The 23,349-nt window shown below is 41.1% G+C and overlaps 1 protein-coding gene across 1 annotated transcript in view; it reads right to left on the bottom strand.

Moving 5' to 3' along the window:
* The window catches only part of SUCLA2 (succinate-CoA ligase ADP-forming subunit beta), a 156,278-nt gene extending 137,203 nt beyond the window's left edge, over positions 1–19,075 (bottom strand). The window contains exons 1-2 of the mRNA XM_033948227.1: positions 18,808–19,075; positions 3,324–3,501 (exon numbers count right to left, since the gene is read on the bottom strand). Of these exons, the coding sequence (XP_033804118.1) occupies positions 3,324–3,501; positions 18,808–18,891 (262 nt within the window). The 5' untranslated portion in view covers positions 18,892–19,075. The remainder of the gene's footprint in view (positions 1–3,323; positions 3,502–18,807) is intronic.
* Positions 19,076–23,349: the final 4,274 nt, after the last annotated feature.

The raw sequence follows: 23,349 nt of genomic DNA, 5'->3' as shown, positions 1-23,349 counted from the left end.
ATGGCCAATCCAGTCTGCCCATCCACAGGGAGGTAGAGAAAATTATTGGACATGGTGGTGGAAGAAGAGAGAGGTAAAGATGCATGGGGAAGATAGATGAGAGGGAGAAATACTGGATGTGATGGGAGAGGGAACAGTGGGACAGATGGAAAAGGATGCAAGAGGGAGGAATGTTGGACATGGTGGTGGAGGGAATGGAGGGAGAGATGTGGTATGGTGCTGTAGAGGGGTTGATAAAAGGAGAAATGATGGTCATGGGGCTGTTGGGCAGGGGTAAAAGATGCTGCACAGGGTCCAGGCAATGAAAGAGGAAGAAATGTTGGACATGGCAGTAAAGGGGGTGGAAGAGATGTACCCTGGATCCCTCTCTTTTCTCTTTCCCCACTCCCTTTGCAGCACAGGAGGGAACACAAGAGGGAATGGACACAAGAGGGAATGAAAGAAAGAGAGATGATGGACAATGAGAGAGAGAGAGAGACATATGTTGCAAATGGGGATGGAGGAGATAAAGGAAGATGCTGTATAGGGGTGGGGAGGGAAAAATAGAGGGAGATTTGATCCAGGACAGAAGGGAGTGAGGATGCTGTACAATGGGAGGATGGGAAGAGAGAGTGAGAAATGCTAGAACATGGTAAGAGGAACTAATGGACAGCAACTGAAGAATTAGCAAAAGACAGGAAAGCAGAAAAATAGAAACTGGGACTAACTTGATGGAAAATTAATCTCCAGATAACAAAGGTAACAAAAGGAATTTATTGACTAAATATGTTAGCTTTGGAAATGTATACTGTATAGCACATATCTTTGTATTGTATTCAACAGAAAAGGAAATGCATTTCTGGTTTTATTTCTCCAGTGTGGAAGTACTTGCTGACCCTAACGTGGGAATCTCCAAAGGTTGAATACCTCCTCCAAAGGCACTGAGGTGCCAGCATTTGTGGCTTAGGGATGTTGCTGCTGCCTGTCAAGTGTGGTAAAAGGGAGTTTGGCCACCTTCAGAGAAAGTCTTCAGCTGACATAGCTTGAGAGTCCTCAGCTGGAGTATTTATATTTTATATTTATATTAAAGGCTCTGGCAGAGACCCATTTACAAAGTATGTTTTCTTCCCAATTAATATTTCCAAATTAATAAAGTGTCTGCTTATTTGTAAATGGGTTTCTACCACAGCCTCTAATTCAGTAACATAGTTAAATCAAATAACTACTTCTGAAGTTTATGGGGATGGGCGGGGACAGAAGATATTTCTTGCGGTGACAGGTGGAGACTGATTTGATTCAAGCAGGGACAGGTTTGATTTCTGACCCCACACAACTCTGTACTTAGGGTGATGATCTGCAACACTGGCCATAAGGTTGCTCAACCCTTTGCCAGTAAGTCTACTCAAAGTAGCTATTGAAGCAGAATTTCTCATCCATTTTCTGACCAGAGCATTCTGCAGGCAGGGATAGAATAAGCAGACACTTTGCTCATGACCCTAAAAACATCATATAGAAAATACCATCTGGGGCATGCATTCTCCATAGCTGGAGCTGATGCAGCATCTCATGGCAGGTACATACCACAAAGGAAGCTGCTGCCGCTACCGCTTTCAGACCCAAAGCTAGAGCTTCAAACTGTCATTTGGGGAATAAGGAGATGGGGCACTACCCAATGAAAAAAAGGAGGCATAGCTGAAAAAACTATGGACGATTCCTTCTGCAAAACTTGTGGGTAAAGTTGAATAACCCACTGGACAAGACTCATGTTCCTTATGCACTGGAATGACTACTATGAGGGATCTAGTGAAAGCTCTCAGAGCCAATGAGAGGCTACAAGGAAGATGGGTTAAAATTAAATCTGGTATTTAATTGTCTGGAATGGATTTTGTAGAGAGGGTTTTGATATCATGCTTGTACAAGGCCTCTGGTAACTGGAGCCAGAAGCCAATCATCAGGAATTAGTCCACACATAAGAAAGGAAGCTAGGAGCATGAATCAAGCCTCAAAGCCAAAATTTGCTAGAATTCTTAAGATAATGAATAACAGGTTAAAGGAAACAATATAAATTGTTAATGCACCATACCAGACAATGTGTCAGAACAATGCAGTTAAAGTAAATAACTACTTTTGGTCCTGTATTAAAATACAAGAGTACTGGAGTAGGATAGGAAAATACTTAGTGGGTGTCTTCGGGCATAAAACACTCCTAAAAAGGAAAGGGTTCTCTTTGATGATCTTGCTTACTTTGAGGTAAAATATAAGGAATCCTACCTGGAGATTTTGAAGAAAAAGAAAATGAAGTTTTACTAAGTTTGATGAATGCACTTCCTCCTTCATACCAGCAATGACAAACTGTATTGCAGCGCTGTGCAAAAGGAGACTGGTGATAGCAGGTTCCTCTGAATGGAAGTATTCATATTGGCTTGAGAACCCTTTATTCTCAGACACTTCCTCCTAAAGCTCAGTGTGATATAATTTCCCATGAAAGTAGGCTGGGGCAAGGAGAGGAGAATAATTAGAAGTCCCTATGATTTGTCAGTGCAATAGCGGGATATGTACAGTGAGCACACACATCTGTGGTTGTTCAATGAATGAGAGTTTCAGGGACATTTGTGCAAGAAGTGAAAAGTGCCCTAGAACTCTGAACAGTCCTGGCATGCATCAGAACTAACACCTCTGCCATTGTACATTAGTTTAAGAGGTCATTCAAATAAAACCAACCCACACGTAAAATTGAGAAAAGCAGGGAATGGGGGGGATGGGGTAAAAGCAAAAAACCTAATTGCATCTGGAATTCTTAACTACTGCATTACTGTGAAAGAATGCGTCATGTGTGTACAGTATTTCTATTTTTTGCAACATAATTAAACAAAAGCAAAAAGAGAAATTAGATCTTACCTGTAATTGCACAAGTGCAGGAGTAGAAGAACAAGTCCAGGAAGTGCAGGTTGAGTCCACTGAACAGCAAGTGGAGACAGAAAAATACTTAGTTGAGATTACTGCACAGTATCCTTATAGAGCAGAGCTGTTGTTTTCTGTCACCATCTAATAGGCAGTGGACTCAACCCGCACTTCCCGGACTTACCTGGTAGATACTAAGAAAACTGGCAGTAAACTGATGATGAACTGAAGAGCTCTTATCTCCCACATGGAAGTGTCAATGGGGTTTTTATATCTTCATAAGAATGCTTGTCACTGTGTGAAGAAATACAGTCATCTCTGTTCATTACAAAAACGAAGAAACGCGTTCTAAAATATGAATACCTATCTAATGTAATAATTATTGAATCCTTTATAAGAACTATTTAAATCAATACACTGAAATGTTAAGTTTGATTATATACCTATTTCCTTTGCAATCGCATAGGCTTCCTCTGGTGTTTTGGCAACCAGGCCTTTTGGGACAGAGATACCAGCCTCTTGTAACAGCTCCATGCTCAGGTACTCATGCAAAGAGAGGCTCCGCTTCTGTTGGATCTGGAACCCATAGCTATTAAAGAGACCACAACCTCCATGCAGAACCTAACAAAAATCAGAAATAGTCATTTATTCTTTTGAACTATAACATGAATGCAAATTATTTGGTAGACATAAGGGAGTAAGGTAGACATAAGGGAGTAAAAAAGAATTAGAAAATTATTAATCAATAGAGGAAATAAAGCACAATGGGAAAATACAGGCAAATTAATGGGATATAACCAAAGCAGCTCTTTATTGTAGAAATTCAAGGGCAGGACTCAACATAGGCTATGTTTCAGCAGAAACCTTCATCAGGAGTCCATAAAAGACCAATGTACAATCTGCTATTAACACAATTAAAGGTGAAGTTGTGCATCAACAATGAACGGCAAACTCTCATCGAAGTAGAAAATCTCACAATGCCAAAATACAGCCAGTGTAGAGTCCTGTAAAGAACTGCTTTGATTATATCCCATTCATTTGCATGTTATCTTCTCTCTGTGCTTCGCTTCTTTGGTCGTTCTCCATGGGATTTCTTTTGATTTTCTAATTTTTTTTTCTGTGCACTAATCAATAGAGTAGACATGTCAATATTTCAGCATTTCTAGTGTAATGTTTTGTGGAAAGTGATTATTTGAAATGTGCAGGTTGAAGAATGCCATGCTATCAATAATAATAAAATGCTAGAGGCGCATGTACTCTTGAAAATTCGTGAGCGCTGGCGCCCTGAGGTGTGCTTCTGTGGCAACATTCTAAACCTCAGGGCGCATGCGGTGGCTGAAGGCGCGTGACTGTGGAGCATTTGACGGTTTGCAGTCTGCCGCTGATTCGGAGGGGGGGGCACAGGCGCCCCTGCCAGGATCTTCACACCCTCCTCACCCACCCGCCGCGGCTCCTCTCTCGAACCGCACCAGGCGGGGATCGAAAGAGGAGCTGCGGCCCGCAGACAGGAGGCTGCCGAAGCCGGAAATTAAGCTTCCCGGGGGGGAGGGAACGGACGGATGGCGAGGAAGGAGTGGGAGCAGGCTGCAGAGGCTGTCGGTGTCTTCAGGCCGCGGCGGCTTTAGGCAGATGTCGGTGGAGGTAAGGGTTGCTGCTGGACATGGGAAGAGGTGCTGATGGACGGGGGGGAAAGGAAGGGAGGCCTACTGCTGGACAGGGGGAACAGAAAAGAGGTACTGCTGGACAGGGGAAGAGGTGCTGATGGACGGGGGAGGGACGGGGGGGGGGCAAAAAAAGGAAGGGAGGCCTACTGCTGGACAGGGGGAACAGAAAAGAGGTACTGCTGGACAGGGGAAGAGGTGCTGATGGACGGGGGTGGGTGGGCAAAAAAAGGAAGGGAGGCCTACTGCTGGACAGGGGGAGCAAGAAAGAGGTGCTGCTGGACAGGGGGAGGAGTTAAAACAAAGGGAGAAGGGCTGCTGCTGGATAAGGGGACCAGTGAAGGGGTGGTGGTGGACACAGGGGAAGAAAAAGGAAGGGAGAATGGACAGGGGGAGCAGGCAAGGGGTGGTGGTGGACTGCCGAGGAAAAAGAAAGACAGAAAGAAAGAAATACAGAAACAGGCTAAGGAGAGAGAGAGAAAGAAAGAAATACACACACACATACATATTCTAGCACCCGTTAATGTAACGGGCTTAAAGACTAGTCATTTATAAAACTGATCCAGAGCATTATGCCATTTGAAATTTGATTGCTATTGCCAATTGATTGATGAGTAAAGAGTTGTGGTGAGCTATGTATGGATTGTTTGAGAAGACAGTATCAACATTTCAATGCAAACAATATGTATATAATGGAGAAAATATTTAAGGGACCACTATGGTCATTTTTATGAGTAAACAAATACAGGAATATCATAGTTTAATACTACAATGAAGTGTGGGCATAAAATATGAAAGGAAAATTATATGTTTATACAGGAGTTTAAGAATGTTGCGTTTTTGATTATGGAAAAGGAAAACAAGCTCTGTGACAGACAGGAAAACTGATTGACAGAATAAAAAGTGATGGTCTGCAAAAGTTAAATTGGAGCCCCAGTGGAAGCTTTTAGTGAAATATGAGCCACATCAGACTACTGAACTCTGGTGCATATAACTGAATATTTAAATAGGTACTAAACATATTCTGCAATACCAAAATAAGTATCCATCTGAAAAAACAAACAAACTATGAAGAAATAATATGAAGGAATATGGGGAGTTTGAATTTTTAAAAAGGTTTTATGACCAATGATAGTAACAAATACAATTTTGAATAAATGGGGTTTTACATATTGGCTGTGACACAATGCAATGAACAAAGTGAAAAAAGGGGACATGGAAGGAATTAGGAAGGTCATGAATCACAGAACAGCTGCATTCAGAATGCAAGAAGGGTAAACTGAACTAATTTAGGTGAGATTAAATTACACACCACTACTCATCAAGCATTTATTTTGTCCCTGACTTGCAGCATTCAATTCCTTTAAATGTCTTTTAATCATTTTTCTTGGAAAAATGTTCACATTACAAAAAGAAAGCACTGCAAGGGATGACAAATTTATATGACATGAAAATATTCAGAAATATAGCATCCAGTAAAAGAATGAATACCATCCAAAAGGGTGGTTAATGAACAACTGTTATGTTACATTCCTAATTTTCCACATTAGCCCCCTTTTTTTACGAATTCATAGCGCGGGTTTTAGCGCTGGCAATGGCAGTAACTGCTCCGATGCTAATAGAATTCCTATGAGCGTTGGAGCAGTTAATGCCGCTGCCGGCAGCGTGCATTCGTAAAAAAAGGGGGTAAGTTAGTAGTAGTAGGGGTTGTATTAATCCCCAAAATTTCAATTTTCTCGGAGGCTTTGTTGGGTTGTAGTGGCTAAACCAAGTTGCCATTTTGGATTACGCAGAGCACAGTACTCAAAGAGTCACCTACACTTGAGCTCTGGAAATAATAGAGATCAAGCTGAAAATCTATATTTATTTATTTTATTTAATTCTTTTTTTTTTTAATCCTAATTTGACACATACTAGGGATCTAATGCCAATATATAATACACTTCTCCCTCCGTATTCACGGTGGATACTGTCCGGCTGTAGGTGCGAATATGAAAAAAACACAAATAACTTTTCAATATGTTATTCACAGTTTTAGGAATCTGCCACCGTTTTTACTAATGAAACCGCAAATAACTTCCCAACAATTATTTGCGATTTTTAACTTACGCTGTCACTATTACTACAGTTCTACTGAAATAAGCTGCCACTATTACTACTTTTGAAATAATCAATTTTTTACTACTGTATACAACAATACCTGTACAGTCATATTTCCTGGGCAAACAAAAAGTTCAATACAGTACAGTACTGAGAGTTAAATAAAGTTCAATACTGGAATACTCAGGCAGTGTCTTCATCCTCATCATCCTGTACAAATATTGCAGGAGGAGGAGACGAAGAGGATAAGTGAGCACCAGGGGCCTCCTCATGCAATGGAAGTGGGTCTTCAGTAGGAGGAAGATGAAGAGACAAAGGGCATGCCTCCTCATGGGTGGAACTGGTGGATTTTGAGGCAGTGGATGGAAAGGCACTGACTCAAGGTATCCTTGGGAAATACATTGTGATTTCTGTCTAGGCCTTCTGCTTCATCATGTCTTTGTATATATTTTTGTATATAGAAATCGTTACTTCTGCTAACTTCCTCACCTTTAACGCACGTACCATGGATGGGTCAATGTCATAGAAAAAAAATTAATCGCACTGTTGAACCTGCGTATGCCCTCTGCAATATTATGCAGTGTAGACTTGTCTTCTAGAACATCTTCTTCAAATTCTCCTTCCTCATCTTCATCTGGTATTGCCTCTCCTTCAGGAGCAGTCAGGTCAATGAGATCATCTTCCGTTAGTTCAGTTGCTCTGGTGTCTATTAAGTCTTGAATATCTATATCCATATCATCAAAGCCTTCCCCACCCACCTGCTTTGCCAAGTCAATGATGTTTTCAATAATTTCTTGGCCTTGCTCTGTGATATTGATAATGTTATCTCTTTTTACACATTCAGGCCAAAGATTCTTCCAGCACAAGTTCACAGTCTCTGGCTTGACAGCTTTCAACGCTCTTTCAATAATATTGTTGGCATCAGTAATAGTGAATTCCTTCCAATTTTCTATGATGTTCCCAACGTTGTGGCCTTCATCCATAGCGTGGACAATCCTCTCTAATGAATACCGTGTGCAGTGAGCTTTGAAGGTCCTTATTACCCCTGGTCGAGAGGCTGGATGATAGATGTTGTGTTGGGGGGCAAGTAGACGATCTCAGCACCCCATCAATGTGGAACTCATGTGTGTCTGGGTGGCCAGGGGCATTGTCCAATACCAACAGAACATTAAATTCGATTCCTTTATTGGCCAGGTATTTTCTTACTTCTGGCACAAAACAATGATGAAACCATTCTAGGAACAGAGCTCTGGTTGGCCAAACCTTCTTGTTGTTCATCCAGTAAACAGGCAGCTGGAACTTATCTTTTCCCTTCAAGGCTCGAGGGTTTGTAGCTTTATAAATCAGGGTTGGCTTTATCATATGGCCTACTGCATTTGTACAAAGGAGCATGGTTAATCTATCCCTTGCAGTCTTGAAACCTGGTGCCCGCTTATCCTCTTTGCTAATGAAAGTCCTCTGTAGCATTTTCTTCCAAAAGAGAGCAGTTTCATTGGCATTTAATGCCTGCTCAGGTTCATATCCCTTCTCTTCAATTATTGCCTTAAAGGTAGCAGGGAACCTCTTGGTTGGCAGATGCTGCTTCTCCTGTCACTCTCACATTCCAAAGGCCATACATATCTGTGACGGAATTTATCAAACCACCCTTTACTGGCCAGAAAGTCGGTGGATTGCAAACTTTCACCTTCTCTGTTCTTCAAGTTTTCATATAAAGACTTAACCTTTGCTCTTATCATCACAGAATCTACCGGGATTCTCTGTTTGTAGCAATCCTGCACCCATAGAAATGTTGCAGCTTCTGTACGAGAGAGATTGGCATTTCGCACAACATGTAATGTCTTCGCAGCAGCTGGTGCCGCTGCTGCAACAGCTTCAAGGATGTATTTTTCTTTTTTTTTATGTACCTAACGGTTGACTCATTTATGCATTAATGTCGAGCAACAGCGGAGGATTACTTTAGTCTCTGAAGCATATCTAGTAATTCTATCTTTTCTTGTAAGGTTTTTACTTTTTTTTCCCTTTTGGGAGCACTTATCAGTACCACTTGAACTCTTGTGCTTTGTAGCCATGGTGGGAGACCTGATCTGATCTATTCCTGATTTCAGGGCAGGCAGCCAGCCAACCAGTAATTTCAGTGCAGGCAGCAAGCAACGATTTCAGTGCAGGCAACAAGCCAATCAGCAATTTCAGTGCAGGCAGCAAGCCAACCAGCGATTTCAATGCAGGCAGCAAACCAACCAGCGATTTCAGTGCAGGCAGCAAACCAACCAGAGATTTCAGTGCAGGCAGCAAACCAACCAGAGATTTCAGTGCAGGCAGCAAGCCAACCAGCGATTTCAGTGCAACCAACCAGCGATTTCAGTGCAGGCAGCCAGCCAACCAGTGATTTCAGGGCAGGCAGCAACCAGTGTTTTCAGGGCAGGCAGCAAGCCAACCAGCGATTTCAGGGCATGCAAGCAAGCAGCCATTTCAGGCATGCTGGGAAGAAAACTTTCTCTCTAGGGATGCTGGGAAGCAGCATTTCTGAGTGCACATTGGGAAACATTGAAGCTGCAGATGGAGTTGGGAGAAAGCTTGGAAGCAGCAATTTTCAGAGTTATAGTACAGTAATGGTAAATGATAAACTTTATCGATACTGTACAATTAAAGGAGAAAACTATAGTGATGATGTTTTTTAGGGGGTGGAGTCAGCGGCCAAAAAATCGCGAATAATCAAAATCATAGATACGGAAACTGCGAATATGGAGGGAGAAGTGTACACAGTTTACATGTTACAATTTGCCATAGATTCAGTACAAGTTCTACGATACAAGTTTTTATCCTATTTTGTCACATACTAGGGATCTAATGCCAATACATGTTACAGTTTACATGTTACAATTTGCCATAGTTATCCTTACAGTACAAGATTTTTCAATACAAGTTTTTATCCTAACTTGACACAAGCATGGTGGACCTAGGAATAGAAGAAATGTCAGAGGGACAGGAGACCCTGCACAGACAGAAGAAAAAGATAAAAACATAAAAGAGACACATGGAATCAAAGTACTGTAAATTACAAAAAAAAAAAAGTGTTCAAACAACAAAGGTAGAAAAAAGTATTTTATTTTGCATTTATTAATTTAAATGTTAGCTTTTGGAAATAAACATCTCTGATATCTAGAACTTCATTTTTTATTTATTTATTTTTTTTTAAAAAGGTACTGCAGAATTAATTGAAGACATAGAGAATATCACTCTACGAGGAGAAGCTGTACTGCTAGGGGACTTCAATATGCCTGATGCAGACTGGAACTCATTTTCAGCGACAACCAGCGGTAGCAGGAGGCTCTTAACCTCCATAAAGGGAGCACGTCTCAAACAAATGGTAACGGAGCCCACTAGGGCCCAGGCGATCCTCGACCTGGTACTCACCAACGGGGAAAGCGTCTCAGAGGTCTCAGTAGGAGATATGCTAGCCTCCAGCGACCACAACATAGTATGGTTCAACCTTAGGAAAGGCTTCCCTAGATCAAACACGAAAACAAAGGTACTCAATTTCCGGGGCACAGACTTCGCACGCATGGGAGATTTCGTCCATCAGACGCGGCAGGACCAAGCGGAGACCGATGATGTAGAAGCTAAGTGGTTAACACTGAAATCAACCATACATGAAGCAACTAGCCGCTTCATAAAATCAGTAAATAAACGACAAAGAAACAATAAACCCCAATGGTTCACCGCGGAGATCTCGCACCTCATTAAGGAGAAGAAAAAAGCATTTTTCTCCTACAAGCACACGGAGAAAAGAGAGGCAAAAGTAGAATATAGGACCAGGTCTACAGCGGTCAAAATGGCAGTTAGGGAGGCAAAACTTCGAGTGGAAGAAATTCTGGCAAAAAACATTAAAAAGGGGGACAAATCCTTCTTCAGGTATATTAGTGACAGAAAAAGGAACACAGGCGGGATAGTACGCCTTAGAAGACCGGACGGAAGTTACGTGGAAGCAGATTCCGATAAAGCCAAACTACTGAATGAATACTTCTGCTCAGTCTTCACCTGTGAGGCACCGGGACACGGTCCCCAGTTGAAGGCAACACAAAGCACAGAAGACCCGTTTCAGAATTTTGAGTTCACACCAGGTGAAGTTTACAGTGAACTGGCAAGACTCAAGGTGAACAAAGCCATGGGACCAGACAATTTGCACCCAAGAGTGCTCAGAGAATTGAGCAATGTCCTGGCGAAACCGTTGGCTGAGCTATTCAATCTCTCCCTAAGTAAGGGGAAAGTTCCCCTGGACTGGAAATTAGCTAATGTCGTTCCTCTGCATAAAAAGGGTTGCAGGGCAGAGGCTGCGAATTATAGACCGGTGAGTCTCACATCAATAGTGTGCAAACTCATGGAAACACTAATTAAAAGCAAATTGGACACGATCTTGAATGAAGGGAATCTTCGGGATCCCAGTCAGCATGGATTCACCAAGGGTAGGTCCTGCCAATCCAATCTCATCAGCTTCTTTGACTGGGTAACAAGAAAGTTGGACTTGGGAGAGTCTTTGGACGCAGGCTGCTAAGCAAGATGGAATTGATGGGGTTAGGAGAGACACTAACTGCATGGGTCAATGATTGGCTGAGCGGCAGACTTCAGAGGGTGGTGGTTAATGGTACCCTCTCTAAAACATCGGAGGTGACCAGTGGAGTGCCGCAGGGCTCGGTCCTGGGTCCACTCCTTTTTAACATATTCATAGGGGATCTGACTCAAGGGCTTCAAGGTAAAATAACACTATTCGCCGATGACGCCAAACTATGTAATATAGTAAGTGAATGCAGTTTACAGAATTATACGGCGCAGGACCTGCTTACATTGGAAAGTTGGTCCTCAACCTGGCAGCTAGGCTTCAATGCTAAGAAATGTAAGGTCATGCACCTCGGAAGCGGAAATCCATGCAGGACGTACTTCTTGAACGGAGAAACTTTAACTAGGACTTCAGCAGAATGAGATTTAGGAGTAATCATCAGTGCAGCATGAAAACTGCCAATCAAGTGGAGAAGGCTTCATCTAAGGCAAGGCAGATATTGGGTTGTATCAATAGAAGTTTCGTCAGCCGAAAGCCTGAAGTCATAGTGCTGTTGTACAGGGCCATGGTGAGACCTCATCTGGAGTACTGTGTGCAATTCTGGAGGCCACATTACAGTAAAGATGTGCGCAGAATTGAATCGGTTCAACGGACGGCCACCAGGATGATCTCGGGGCTCAAGGGTCTCTCGTACGAAGAGAGACTGAACAAATTGCAGCTCTACACTCTCGAGGAACGTAGGGAGAGGGGAGACATGATCGAAACATTTAAGTACCTCACGGGACGTGTCGAAGTGGAAGATGATATTTTCTTTCTCAAGGGACCCTCAGCCACAAGAGGGCACCCTCTCAAACTCAGGGGCAGAAAATTTCATGGCGACACCAGAAAGTATTTCTTCACAGAGAGAGTGGTTGATCATTGGAACAAGCTTCCAGTGCAGGTGATCGAGGCAGACAGCGTGCCAGACTTTAAGAATAAATGGGATACCCATGTGGGATCCCTACGAGGGTCAAGATAAGGAAATTGGGTCATTAGGGCATAGACAGGGGGTGGGTAAGCAGAGTGGGCAGACTTGATGGGCTGTAGCCCTTTTCTGCCGTCATCTTCTATGTTTCTATGGGGTGCTTTAAAAGGAAGGGCGGATGGATGCGGGGGAGGGTTGTTTTACAAGGGCAGGTGGGCAGGGAGGAGGAAAAGATTGTTAGTCAGCTGGGACGGATCCCTCCTATCCCAGCCTACCACTAATCCACCAGAGGGGGGGGAAGGTTACATTTCAGGGCAGTGGGACAGGGTACAGAGCTTGGCAGAGAAGAGGGACCAGGGTGCAGAGCCTGGCAGGGAAGGGGGGACAGGGTGCAGAGCCTGAGTGTGGGGTTGGGTGCAGAACCTAGCAGGGAGTGAGGGAAGCTGGGTGCACAATTTGGTTCAGAATGTTTTTTTCCTTGTTTTCCTACTCTAAATCTAGAGTGCGTCTTATGGTCAGGTGCGTCTTATGGAGCGAAAAAATACGGTAATTTTTAATGGTGTAACTTCAGCCAAATAAAATTCCCTATGTTTTTTTCTTTATCTTCTTTCTCCACAGTTCTCAATCATCAGCATGTTTTGTTTTTTGCCAAATACACTCTAGTTGTCTGAGTGTTTCAAATCCTTACGCTCTTTATCATACCATCCATCATATCTTCTAGTTCTTTTCTTTTGCAGATAATTGGGGCAATACTATCTAAAACAGAGTTGCTTATTTCATTTCAACAGAAACAGAAATTGGAAGTGACATCTTCATTATAATTAGATTCATATTGGCCCAAAAACCTGCAGAATTTATAAAACCTCTAGTTGCTACTTCTAGTTTAGAAGAGAAAATTACTGGGGATTTTAAACGCAATCAATTTAAATTAAAATTGTATTTGAAGCGATCAGACCATAGATTTGAGTTTCAAGTACCATGTGTAAGATAAATATAGGATAAAACAGTATCCAAAGAGGAAAATGTTACTAAAATCTAAATGATGGCCTTGTTGGTGAGTTTTTTGTAGGTTTAGTTATTACATAGTTCGATGCAGAACAATAATGTTCTCAAATCTTTCACTGCACTATCATTCTCAAATTAATGTCTCCCAATAACAAATAATATGAAGTTAAAACAGAATTATATTAAAGAAATTCATTAAAAATTCTCCCCTAGCTTTTACCCAACTACTATGGTAAGTGGAATATAAAAAGAGAATACAAGTCAGTGAGCCTTTAAAATTATTACTACTCAATTGATAAGCTAAAATCTCCAAATGCTTTGGCTACCTTGAATCCAGTAGTTTAAACTCAAAATAGTCTTAAGATTATTGCCAAAACCATCCCCACACTTATTTTCTCTGCATAAAAGAATGCTTCTGTAACTAGTAGGTAGAATATCCCCAATAATGGGGTCGTTATTTGAAGAAAGCCAAGTCTCAGTTAAAAATAAACATCCTGGTTGTACTTCTTCCAACCAGTTTCGTAACAATTTTGCTTTACCCATTACTGACCTAATATTCAAATAGGTGCAAGGAATTTGTTGGAAATCTGTTGTAGTTCGGGAATCAATACAAGTAATAGTCTTAAGTTCATGTTCTCTTTACCTAGGAACCCTGACCAAACCTCATCTGCCTGTTAGTACCTTAATAGGATGAGGACCTAATGCAGAACAATCTATCGTTCAAGGGAGGGAAGATCTTACTAACCTATCCTGTCTATTTAAAGAATAAAACTGGAATAGGACTATAAGATAATGCATTTACCCCCCCCCCCCCAACCCAAAGCAGAGCAGGTATAAATAAAAATATGTACAATTCCATATTACAGCTTTGTGGAAGTATTTGAGAATGAAACAAAGCCATAAAACGACTTAGAATATTCACAGCAATTACAAATTACCACAATCACACTAGCATACCAGAAAAATAGTCAAGTAAATAACTTCCCAAAGTCCTCCTACTAATAGATCTTATACCTAAATCTACATATCTTCAATCTTTCAGAAAGATATTACCAATAAAGTCGCTACACTAAGGCACATGCCTTCGACTTGCACCTTAGACGGCACACTGAAAGGCAGCAAACCATTAGGTGCCACGTTTTAAATCCCACAGGGTGAGTGGAGCTAACTCCAACGCCCAAAGCCAATCTCAGACAGGACCAAAAAACAGCTGATAGTCAAGAAACAAAACACAGAGAGGAGTAGTGAGATAAATCCCACGGCATCTGACATGCAGGGTAGGTGGAGCTAACTCTGATGCCCAGAGCAATCTCAAGCTGATCACATTACATATTCTCACTTATTTTCAAAGAGGAACCCCATCTTTCCTATTTAAAAATGGCTGCGAGATAAGACATTTTTTGGACATTATGAGCAGGACATCCCAATTCTAACTTGGATGTCCATTCAAAAATACTCATCTATACCTGAAACAGGGGCTACAATCACAATTGAAATGATAAAGAAAATGCTAATAAACTTAATTGCAGCATCACAAATACAGATTTATGACACACCTCTCCAAAACCAAAATTACAGGCTCAACCCATTGTGTTCACAGATTTGATAAACAGGAAAACATGTCAGTCTTCTAGTTTAAAATGAGCACAAACTAAACTAAACTAAACCTTAGGTTTGTATACCGCACCATCTCCGCAAGCGTAGAGCTCGGCACGGTTTACAGAGTTAGGATAGAAAGGAACTCCAATGAAGGGTTATAGGAAAGGAACAAGAAGAAAGAGAGGGACAAGGGTCCCAGAGAGCGGGAGGTGTTAGATTTTTGAAAAGAGCCAAGTTTTCAGGTGTTTGCAGAAGAATTGGAGGGAGTTTGAATTTCTGAGCGGGGATGTGAGGTTGTTCCAGAGTTCTTTGGTTCTAAAGGGGAGGGATGCTCCTAGTTTTCCTGCGCAGGATATACCTTTTGTAGAAGGGAATGATAGTTTCAGTTTTTGGGAAGATCTGGTGGAGTTAGGGTTATAGGAGTTCCAAAGGAGTGGAATAACGGGAGGAAGGATGCCGTGTAGAATCTTGAAGGCTAAGCAGGCACATTTAAAGAGGACTCTGGAGTGTACTGGAAGCCAGTGAAGCTTGGACAGGAGTGATATGACTATACTGATATGACTATACTGATTACTGCCCAAACCAGCAAAAGGATAAAGATATATGTTTGTTGTAAATGTATTTTCTGGGATTTATAAATTCAAAATGCTTGTTCCAATGTAAAATAAAAAAGGGAAAGAAAAACAAACAAACTTAAATTGACCCCGATTTCCAGTCTGATTAGTAATGAAATATAATCATCATTCCAGAGGCCACAGCGGGAGCAGACTGCTGGGCATGATGGACCACTGGTCTGACCCAGCAGAGGCAATTCTTATGTTCTCTTTCAAGAATTGCTCCAATACAAAAGTTCTGCTTAGGTAATTTTTCTCTTAGAGAGTGGGGGAGCAAAGAGGAAGAGCATTTCTGCCTCAAGCTGTCTTTCCTAATAAATAAAAAAAATTAGGAAACATTTACACCACAAAACCTCTTATTATCACATACTCACACTTCATACACCAGAGAAACGTGTGTGTGTTACTGTGGGTAGGTAAAAGAATGTATTACATTTTCTTTATATTCCTCTACCCTTTACTATGTACTGTATATTACTAATATATTAAACTGCTGCAATGAGTGTCTACCATGATGCTAAGGTGAAAACCATTTGTTACTAAAGATGACCTATGCTGTCTAAAAAGGTATTAAATATGTAATTTAAGCTGAGAACTATAATAATTCACCCATAAATTGCTATAATAATTATAAATTTATTTATAAACCACAATACCTCACGGTTCGATGCGGTTTACAATAAGAAATGAAAACTGTGCAACACAGCGAATTTACATCACAAATTCAAAACATTATGGGGTCCTTTTATCAAGCCGCGCTAGCGGGGTTAGCGCATCAGACATTTCATCACACGCTAACCCCTGTGGCTGGCTAAAAAACTAACGCCTGCTCAATGCAGGCGTTAGCGGCTAGCGCAACAGGCAGTATTACACGCATTAAACCCCTACTGCAGCTTGATAAAAGGACCCCATGTGTAATTTAAAAGATATCTCTACTTAATTACAATTGTGTATCACACTGACCACTTATATAAATGCGCTGTCACACAAATATCTTACATAGGTATTTTAGAGAAAAACAGGGGTCTCAAGTGCTCACGGCCAGAGGCTTGAGATATACTTCAAAGCCACTGACTGATGTTATGAGCTATCATCGGTCCCGTTTATATTCTCTATACCAATGACTGATGATTTTTTTGTATTTCTTTGAATCTTTTTTTCAATCTTTTTTTATTTTTTTATCATAAATATATTTTTTTATAAAAATTTTTTTACTATTCTTCTTCCTATTCATTTATAATTCAAAATTACTTAGCTTTTTTCTTCCACATTGACTCTTTATTCTCTCTCTCGTTTACTTTCCTTCCACATTGACTCTTTACTCTCAATGAGAGTAACTTGGTATAAGACCATGTAATGTTTTATAACAAAGCAAAAAAATCACTTGCTTTAACCGGGAGTCAGTATAATTTGTAATAATATGGTGTTACATGTTCTGATTTTTTCAAGTTAAAAATTAGACGCACTGCCGTATTTTGAATGATTCGCATCCTCCTAATAATTTGTTACAATAGCCTAAAGGATGATGAAAAATAATTACAACAGTAAACTTATCTTTATTTATTACTACACCTGTCATAATTTCTATTTTGAATTTAGACTTCCATCAAACCTGAAAGAGTTTAAAAGGAGATGAGACAAGAAAAGTTATAATTTACTAGAGGGCAGCCAAAACCAAATCTGTGGCTGAAATTCAATGCTCGATTGCAGCCAAAACTGAAGCAGAAATCAAAACTATCACCCAACCCCATGCTGCAGTTGCACCATGAACCTATTCCTTGATAAACAAGCCTTAACTTTTTTGGGGGGCAGCCAAGCATCCAGGGCTGAAAATTTCAACATACTGTCTATAATGGCTCCAAGAGCTTTTTCTTGAGTGGCAACTTCCACCTTTATAGCTGTTTGACATATTATTCTCCATGTATGTATCACTATACTTTTGCAATTAAGGGGCTCTTTAGCTAAAGTGTATTAGCCCTTAGTATGCAAATTAGCCTGCACTGTTAGTGCAGGTCATACTAATGTCATACTCGTTGTATATGATGAGGAGAAAGGAATGACAGTTTGTAGTGCTGGGTGGTGTGATAAAAAGTGATATTAAAGTTTGTATGATTGTATTGTATTATGAAACACTTGTTGGAAGTATAAAAATGAATAAAGATAAAAAGGAAAAGAAAAAGGAGTGTGGGACTTTAATGATCGAAGTAAGTCTCTCTAAGTTCTCTCCGTATATCGCTTTGTGGACCATGCATACCATCTTGATCATCAGCAGCCAGTTGAAGCTGTTTTAACAGTGAACTTGCCCTTTCGCAGCAGTTCTTTTTGAGAATTAGTCTTGCAGCCATGTTTTGTAGTAGTTGAAGCCTCCTGCATTCCTTTTCTGTAATGCCACAATATAGTGAATTGCAATAGTCCAGGTATGGTACAAGGACTGACTGCGCTATTGTCCTGAAGCTGGCCTCGGTCAAGACTGGTCTTATTGTCCCTTAGTTGTCTCATCTTAAAGAATAATTTTTTTTTTTTAACTAGTGTGGTAATGTGTGTGTTTAAGGTTAGGTTCAAGTCTAGGGTAACATTCAGGATTTTGGAGTTATACTCTATCTTTAGGCTCTCTCCAGTGGACAGCTCCAGTTCTGTGCTTGGTAACAAGTTGTAGTCTCCGAACCATAATAGTATTGTTTTTGATTTGTTCAATTTGAGGAAATTTATTTTCATCCATCACCAAAGGGGCCACAGTATTTTGTACTAACTGTAAGTCTCCTCTAACTACTGTAGTAGTTTTAGTGAGGCCCTGGTACAAAGAGTTGCAGTTAACCAAGTCTGCTTATAGCAAATGTATGCACCAGTTTCACCAAGTTAGCCTGAGTCAGAAGAAACTTCAGTTGCCCAATCTGTCGGTCTCCTGTCTTTTAGCCAATGTCCGAGCCACAATAGACCACTGCCTCGTTTTCCCCTGGCTTTTCAGCTGTCACCTAAGTGGAAAATGCATCAACTATTGACTCCCTTTAGTTCACCATTTAAAATCTAAACGAAAACACTGACGTGAGCTGATACTGTCCGCAACCCCTGCTCCTCCCCTCAAGAGCGCAGCCCAAGGTCCCTGATTGAAAACATTTCAGTGTGTGACTGACACACACAAGCGCTACCCAGTATGAGAATTCCAAGCCCACTCCGGGGTCAGCTCATCTGAAGGACAATTCTCCACCCACACCCCGTCCCTTCTCCCCGTCGGACAGCTGACGCCGCCAGAGGCACTAGCCATCTTAACATAGGCGCAAACGGCTGGTACTGCAAGTTCCCAGGCGACAGGCCAGGGGCAAGACAGAAGAGGGAAAACGAGCCAAGCGGGAAAAAAAAGGGCCGCCGCCTCCCGCTAGCTTTGCTCCAGACTCCAAGTCCACTCGCCCCGGCCTCTCCCCACACCCTTACCTTAGCAGCAGAACTCAGCGCCGTGCGAGCGCCTTTGGTTTTCAATCCGACCGAGAGGCGGCTGCAGATCATGGAGGCCGCCATCCCTCCTGCCGCCTCGCCTCAACCTTCCCCGCACTGCGCAGGCGTCGTTAGGCTCCTCGCGCGTGTAGGCCGCCGAGAGCAATCGACTCGTAGGAGAGCGCCGTCCTCTACGATCCTCCAGACTTTCCAAAACTGGCACCTGGGAGGGGGCGGGCGCGCTGAATACAGTGTTTCCAGCTAGCAAATCTCGTCGTCTCTTTAAATGCATGGGCTGAGCCAGCTCTGATTAGGATCTAGGAAAGCAGGTCCCCTAGTGCAGTAGGGAAAGGCCTGGATTTTATTTATTTATTTATTTATTTAGCCCATTCTCAAAAAGGAGCCCAGAACGGGTTACAAAGGTACATTCACAGTATAGAAGGACAAAATTATTGAAATACATTTTTGGCAGACATAGCTTAGATAAATTTGCGGCATTCCTAGAAGATATTACTTGGCATAGTATAGATTTAGGACAGCCTGTTCTGGATTGGCATGAAGTCTTCTGGTAAAATTCTGGTACTGCTTAGATTCAGCTTATGGTACTGTATCTCATATCTTGGGTAGCTGAGCCAAGACTGCCAAAGGGAGCAGATGGAAACGCCACAGGAGCCACACGATGTAGATTATAAATACTTTGTATTATAGGCAGCAGAATGCTTTTTTTTTAGGGGGGGGCAAAAGCTCCACCATAGACTGCACCCCATAATAATAGTACTAATTGTAATGCTATTTCTTCCATTAATTTTTCATATACACACAATATAATCTTATTAACAATAACCACATAATTCAACTAAACAAAGCACACACTATGCAGAGAAAATTTTTAATTATCATGTATAGTCTGCTCTTTTCAGAATGGTCAAGGTAGATGCAATGTTACCTCAGTAACTGCTACAGAAAACTCCCCTTCAGTGCCAAAAAAACTACATCAAGAAGTAATACAAAACCCTGCAAAGAGCATAAGAATAACAATATTGGGTCAGACCTTTTCTTTTGTAACTGTGAAGTATTGTGAGTTCTTCATGCCCACTCTCAACACAAATCACTGCAAAAATGCGGTAGGACAGTGGTCTTCACTAATTTTTAAGTTGGGGCTGTTTTGAGTCCAAAAAAGCTGAAGGAGAGCTGACAAATATCTTCCTACTTGTGACCACGAGACCAACCAAAGTTTCTGGACTTCCATCTCCACCAAAACACCTGGCCTCAGGCACACATACAGAAAAAAAAGAAAAAACCATTTTCAAATACAAACCCACAAACTAACTCCTCTTTTATAAAACCGACCCTCACAGAATTCCTACGAGCATCAGAGCTGTTACCACCATGGCCGGCACTAAAAACTGTGCTACGGTTTTGTAAAAACTGGGGGGGGGGGGGGAGGGAGAAGTACTATTGCACATAAACGAAACCTTAATATGCAAGACTCTGCACAAAGTACACTGCAGAAGAAATAGAAAGATATGCATTTCTTCCTGAACAGTTCATGATATAAAAACAGATTGAAATATGTCAATTTTTAAAATGTCCATCACTAAATTGAAAATACAGTAAAACCTTGGTTTGCAAGCATAATTTGTTCCAGAAGCATGCTTGTAATCCAAAGCACTCGTATATCAAAACAAATTTCCCCATAGGAAATAATGGAAACATACGATTCATTCCACAACCCAAAAACTTTAATTCAAAATACTATGCGTACTTGTATTGCAAGACTTCACTCCTGCAGCGTCAGAGAAGACCCATCGGCTCAGTTGTGATGATGTGGTGTGTGTATACTGTATGTACTTGTATTGCAAGACATTGCTTGTATATCAAGTTAAAATTTAATCAAATGTTTTGCTTGTCTTGCAAAATACTTGCAAACCAAGTTACTTGCAATCCAAGGTTTTACTGTAAAAACACTTGTTATCTGGCAATTATTTTCTGATCATCTTGTTCCCTATGTGCTCTTAATTCTGTTTCTTTCCTCTTCTTCTTCAGTTTTTGCATATTTGGGAGGGGGCCTCGAAAGCCTGTCAGCAAGTTTTGCTTCCTTCAGTTTTGGGCAACGTTGAGGCCCTTTGTGGCATGAGGGCTGAGCTGCCCAATAAAGAGTTCATGACCACTTCTAATTTTGATCTTCAACCCAAGGCATTAGGGTATTTGTAGTCCCCGATTATATCACTATGCCAAATGTCCTAGATTTCAGAGGGTGCACAGCCTGGCAGGCCTTAAGCATGTGCAGATGCTTAAGGCCCTGTGCTGACCACAATGAGTCTTCTTTAGACACACGGCCTTCCATGCCAGATCCAAGCTGGAGGGGGGGTAAGGGAAGCTGCTGAATGCCTTGGTGGGGGGAAGAAAGGGGAGATGCAGGATACCTCATGGGAGAGGAAGTAGGGAAGGAAAGAGATGCTGAACATCTCATGGGAAGGGAGGAAGGAAAAGAGAGATCTTGGTCATATTGTGAAGGGGAGAATGTTGGACACATCAAGAAAGGTAGGAAGGGGACTTGAAACACCTCTTAGTGGGGAAGCTAAAGATTCATTTAGGGTGTCACATACCTTTGGACCTGCTCTGGATTTTACCCATTCAAATCAGTACTGCAGGTCCTATAATGTGATTATTAGAAACCTAAATTGTGTAGTGGATGAATAGGAAAATAAATGTCTATTAAATGTCGGAAAAGCTTCTTTAAGATCCTGACAGACAATGCCCCCAACTACCTAACAGAGTTGGCCATCCTACTTCAGGGTGCCTCCAACCGATATTCCACCAGAAATCTTTTCCCTTAAAATTCCCAGCATGCAACAATATAAAGTCTACTAGGCAAATTACCTTATCCATCCAATATCAATTGGCAAAATGCTGGAACCACTTATACTATGAACTTGTGACCTCTATCTCAGGTTCAGAAAACTTTTTAAAACTTTCTTGTACCAAGATAGGGAGCCAACTGTGAAGTAGCCGAAATTGTAATTGTAAAAGCCCGTTTCTAAACTGTCTGATGCAACTTCTGGACATAACGATGACCTACTTGAACTTGTAACTATGTATTTGTACCTATGACTTAACTGTATTAACAACTGTACTGATCTACCTATACTACTGTAGCAACTCTATTGAATGTCTGTGCCAAACTATCCATTGTAACTTCCTGGGTAACTGACCCCAACCTCTTGTAATGTAATCCAGCCTTGAACTGAATAGGTAAAGGTGGAATAAAATATCTGATTAAGATAACATGCCAGTAAGATGCTTGAGCAGCTGAACACATGAAGGACATTGCAGATGGTAGGAGTCAGATCAACAGACAAGACTCTTGTTGCCACATCAAACGCAGACAAGACACAAATTATGTAATTTCACAGTAGTTCATTTAAATCCAAAAGCAGCTTCTACAGTTTTTTAATAATTGAATTCAGTTGACAATTGTCTACGATGTGTTAAGTTTTTACTTATTGATACTAGTCTCGCATTTTCAGAGAATGACACAAGGGCAGTTGGCCCCGTGGGCTCTATCACTATCTCTGTCCCTGCTATGTGGGCTCTGTCCTCATGTCATTCTCTCAGTTGTAACTCCTCTGACTCTTTTCTGAGCTCTGTAATTTTATCTTAAAGTTACAATCATCTTAAGTAGATAAAGTTGTTTGTTGTGCTCACCTAAATGCACAGAAATAAGGGTAAAGGTGATACCTTTTTATTGGACTTACTTAAAATACCTTTTTGTGAGATACACTTTCCCCTGATATGGGGAGAGAAAAGTGTAAACAGGCTCTACAACATAACCCTAATACATAATAACTGACATGCTGTATCAGACCAAAAGTCCATGAGGGTGAAGTATGTAGCGGGTCAAGGATGTATCCTAATTGAAAAAAAGGTTGAGAATCACTGTCCTAAGACAATGAACATGACTGATATGAAACTAAGTTGTGAGAAGATATGACAGGAAGAATAGTGGAAACAATTATTTGTAGCTCACATTCACCTCTGTTCTCACCTGTGTAAATAAAATATTTTATAGGATTGAGGTTTGCCAAGGGTGGAGCCAGAAGGTGGAGTGAGAGGGGCTATGACTGTTCTAAAACAGTGTTTCTCAACTTCTTCAAGCCAAGTACCCCCTAAGCCTAACAAATACCAACCAAGTACTCCCACCCAAGCTCCGCCCCTGACTCCACCCCCATAATAATAGTACAAATTGTAATGCAATTTCTTCCATCCATTTTTCATATGCACACAATATAATCTTATTAATACATAATGGTAACCACAAAATTAAAAAAAAAAAACACAAAGCACATTGTTCGCAGAGAAAATGTTAATTATTTATATTTGGGGGTTTTTCCAAAGAGGTCAAGGCAGATGACTTTAAAATATGCAATGTCACCTCACTAACAACTATAGAAAAATAGACAAATATAGTACAAAATATAAATTCTCAAAACTGACACATTTTGATCACTAAATTGAAAAGAAAATTATTTTTCCTATCTT

This window comes from Geotrypetes seraphini, chromosome 6, assembly GCF_902459505.1.
Source record: "Geotrypetes seraphini chromosome 6, aGeoSer1.1, whole genome shotgun sequence".
Lineage (NCBI taxonomy): Eukaryota > Metazoa > Chordata > Amphibia > Gymnophiona > Dermophiidae > Geotrypetes > Geotrypetes seraphini.
The sequence above is the reverse complement of the archived record's forward strand: the minus strand, read 5'-3'. Positions and strand labels throughout refer to the sequence as shown.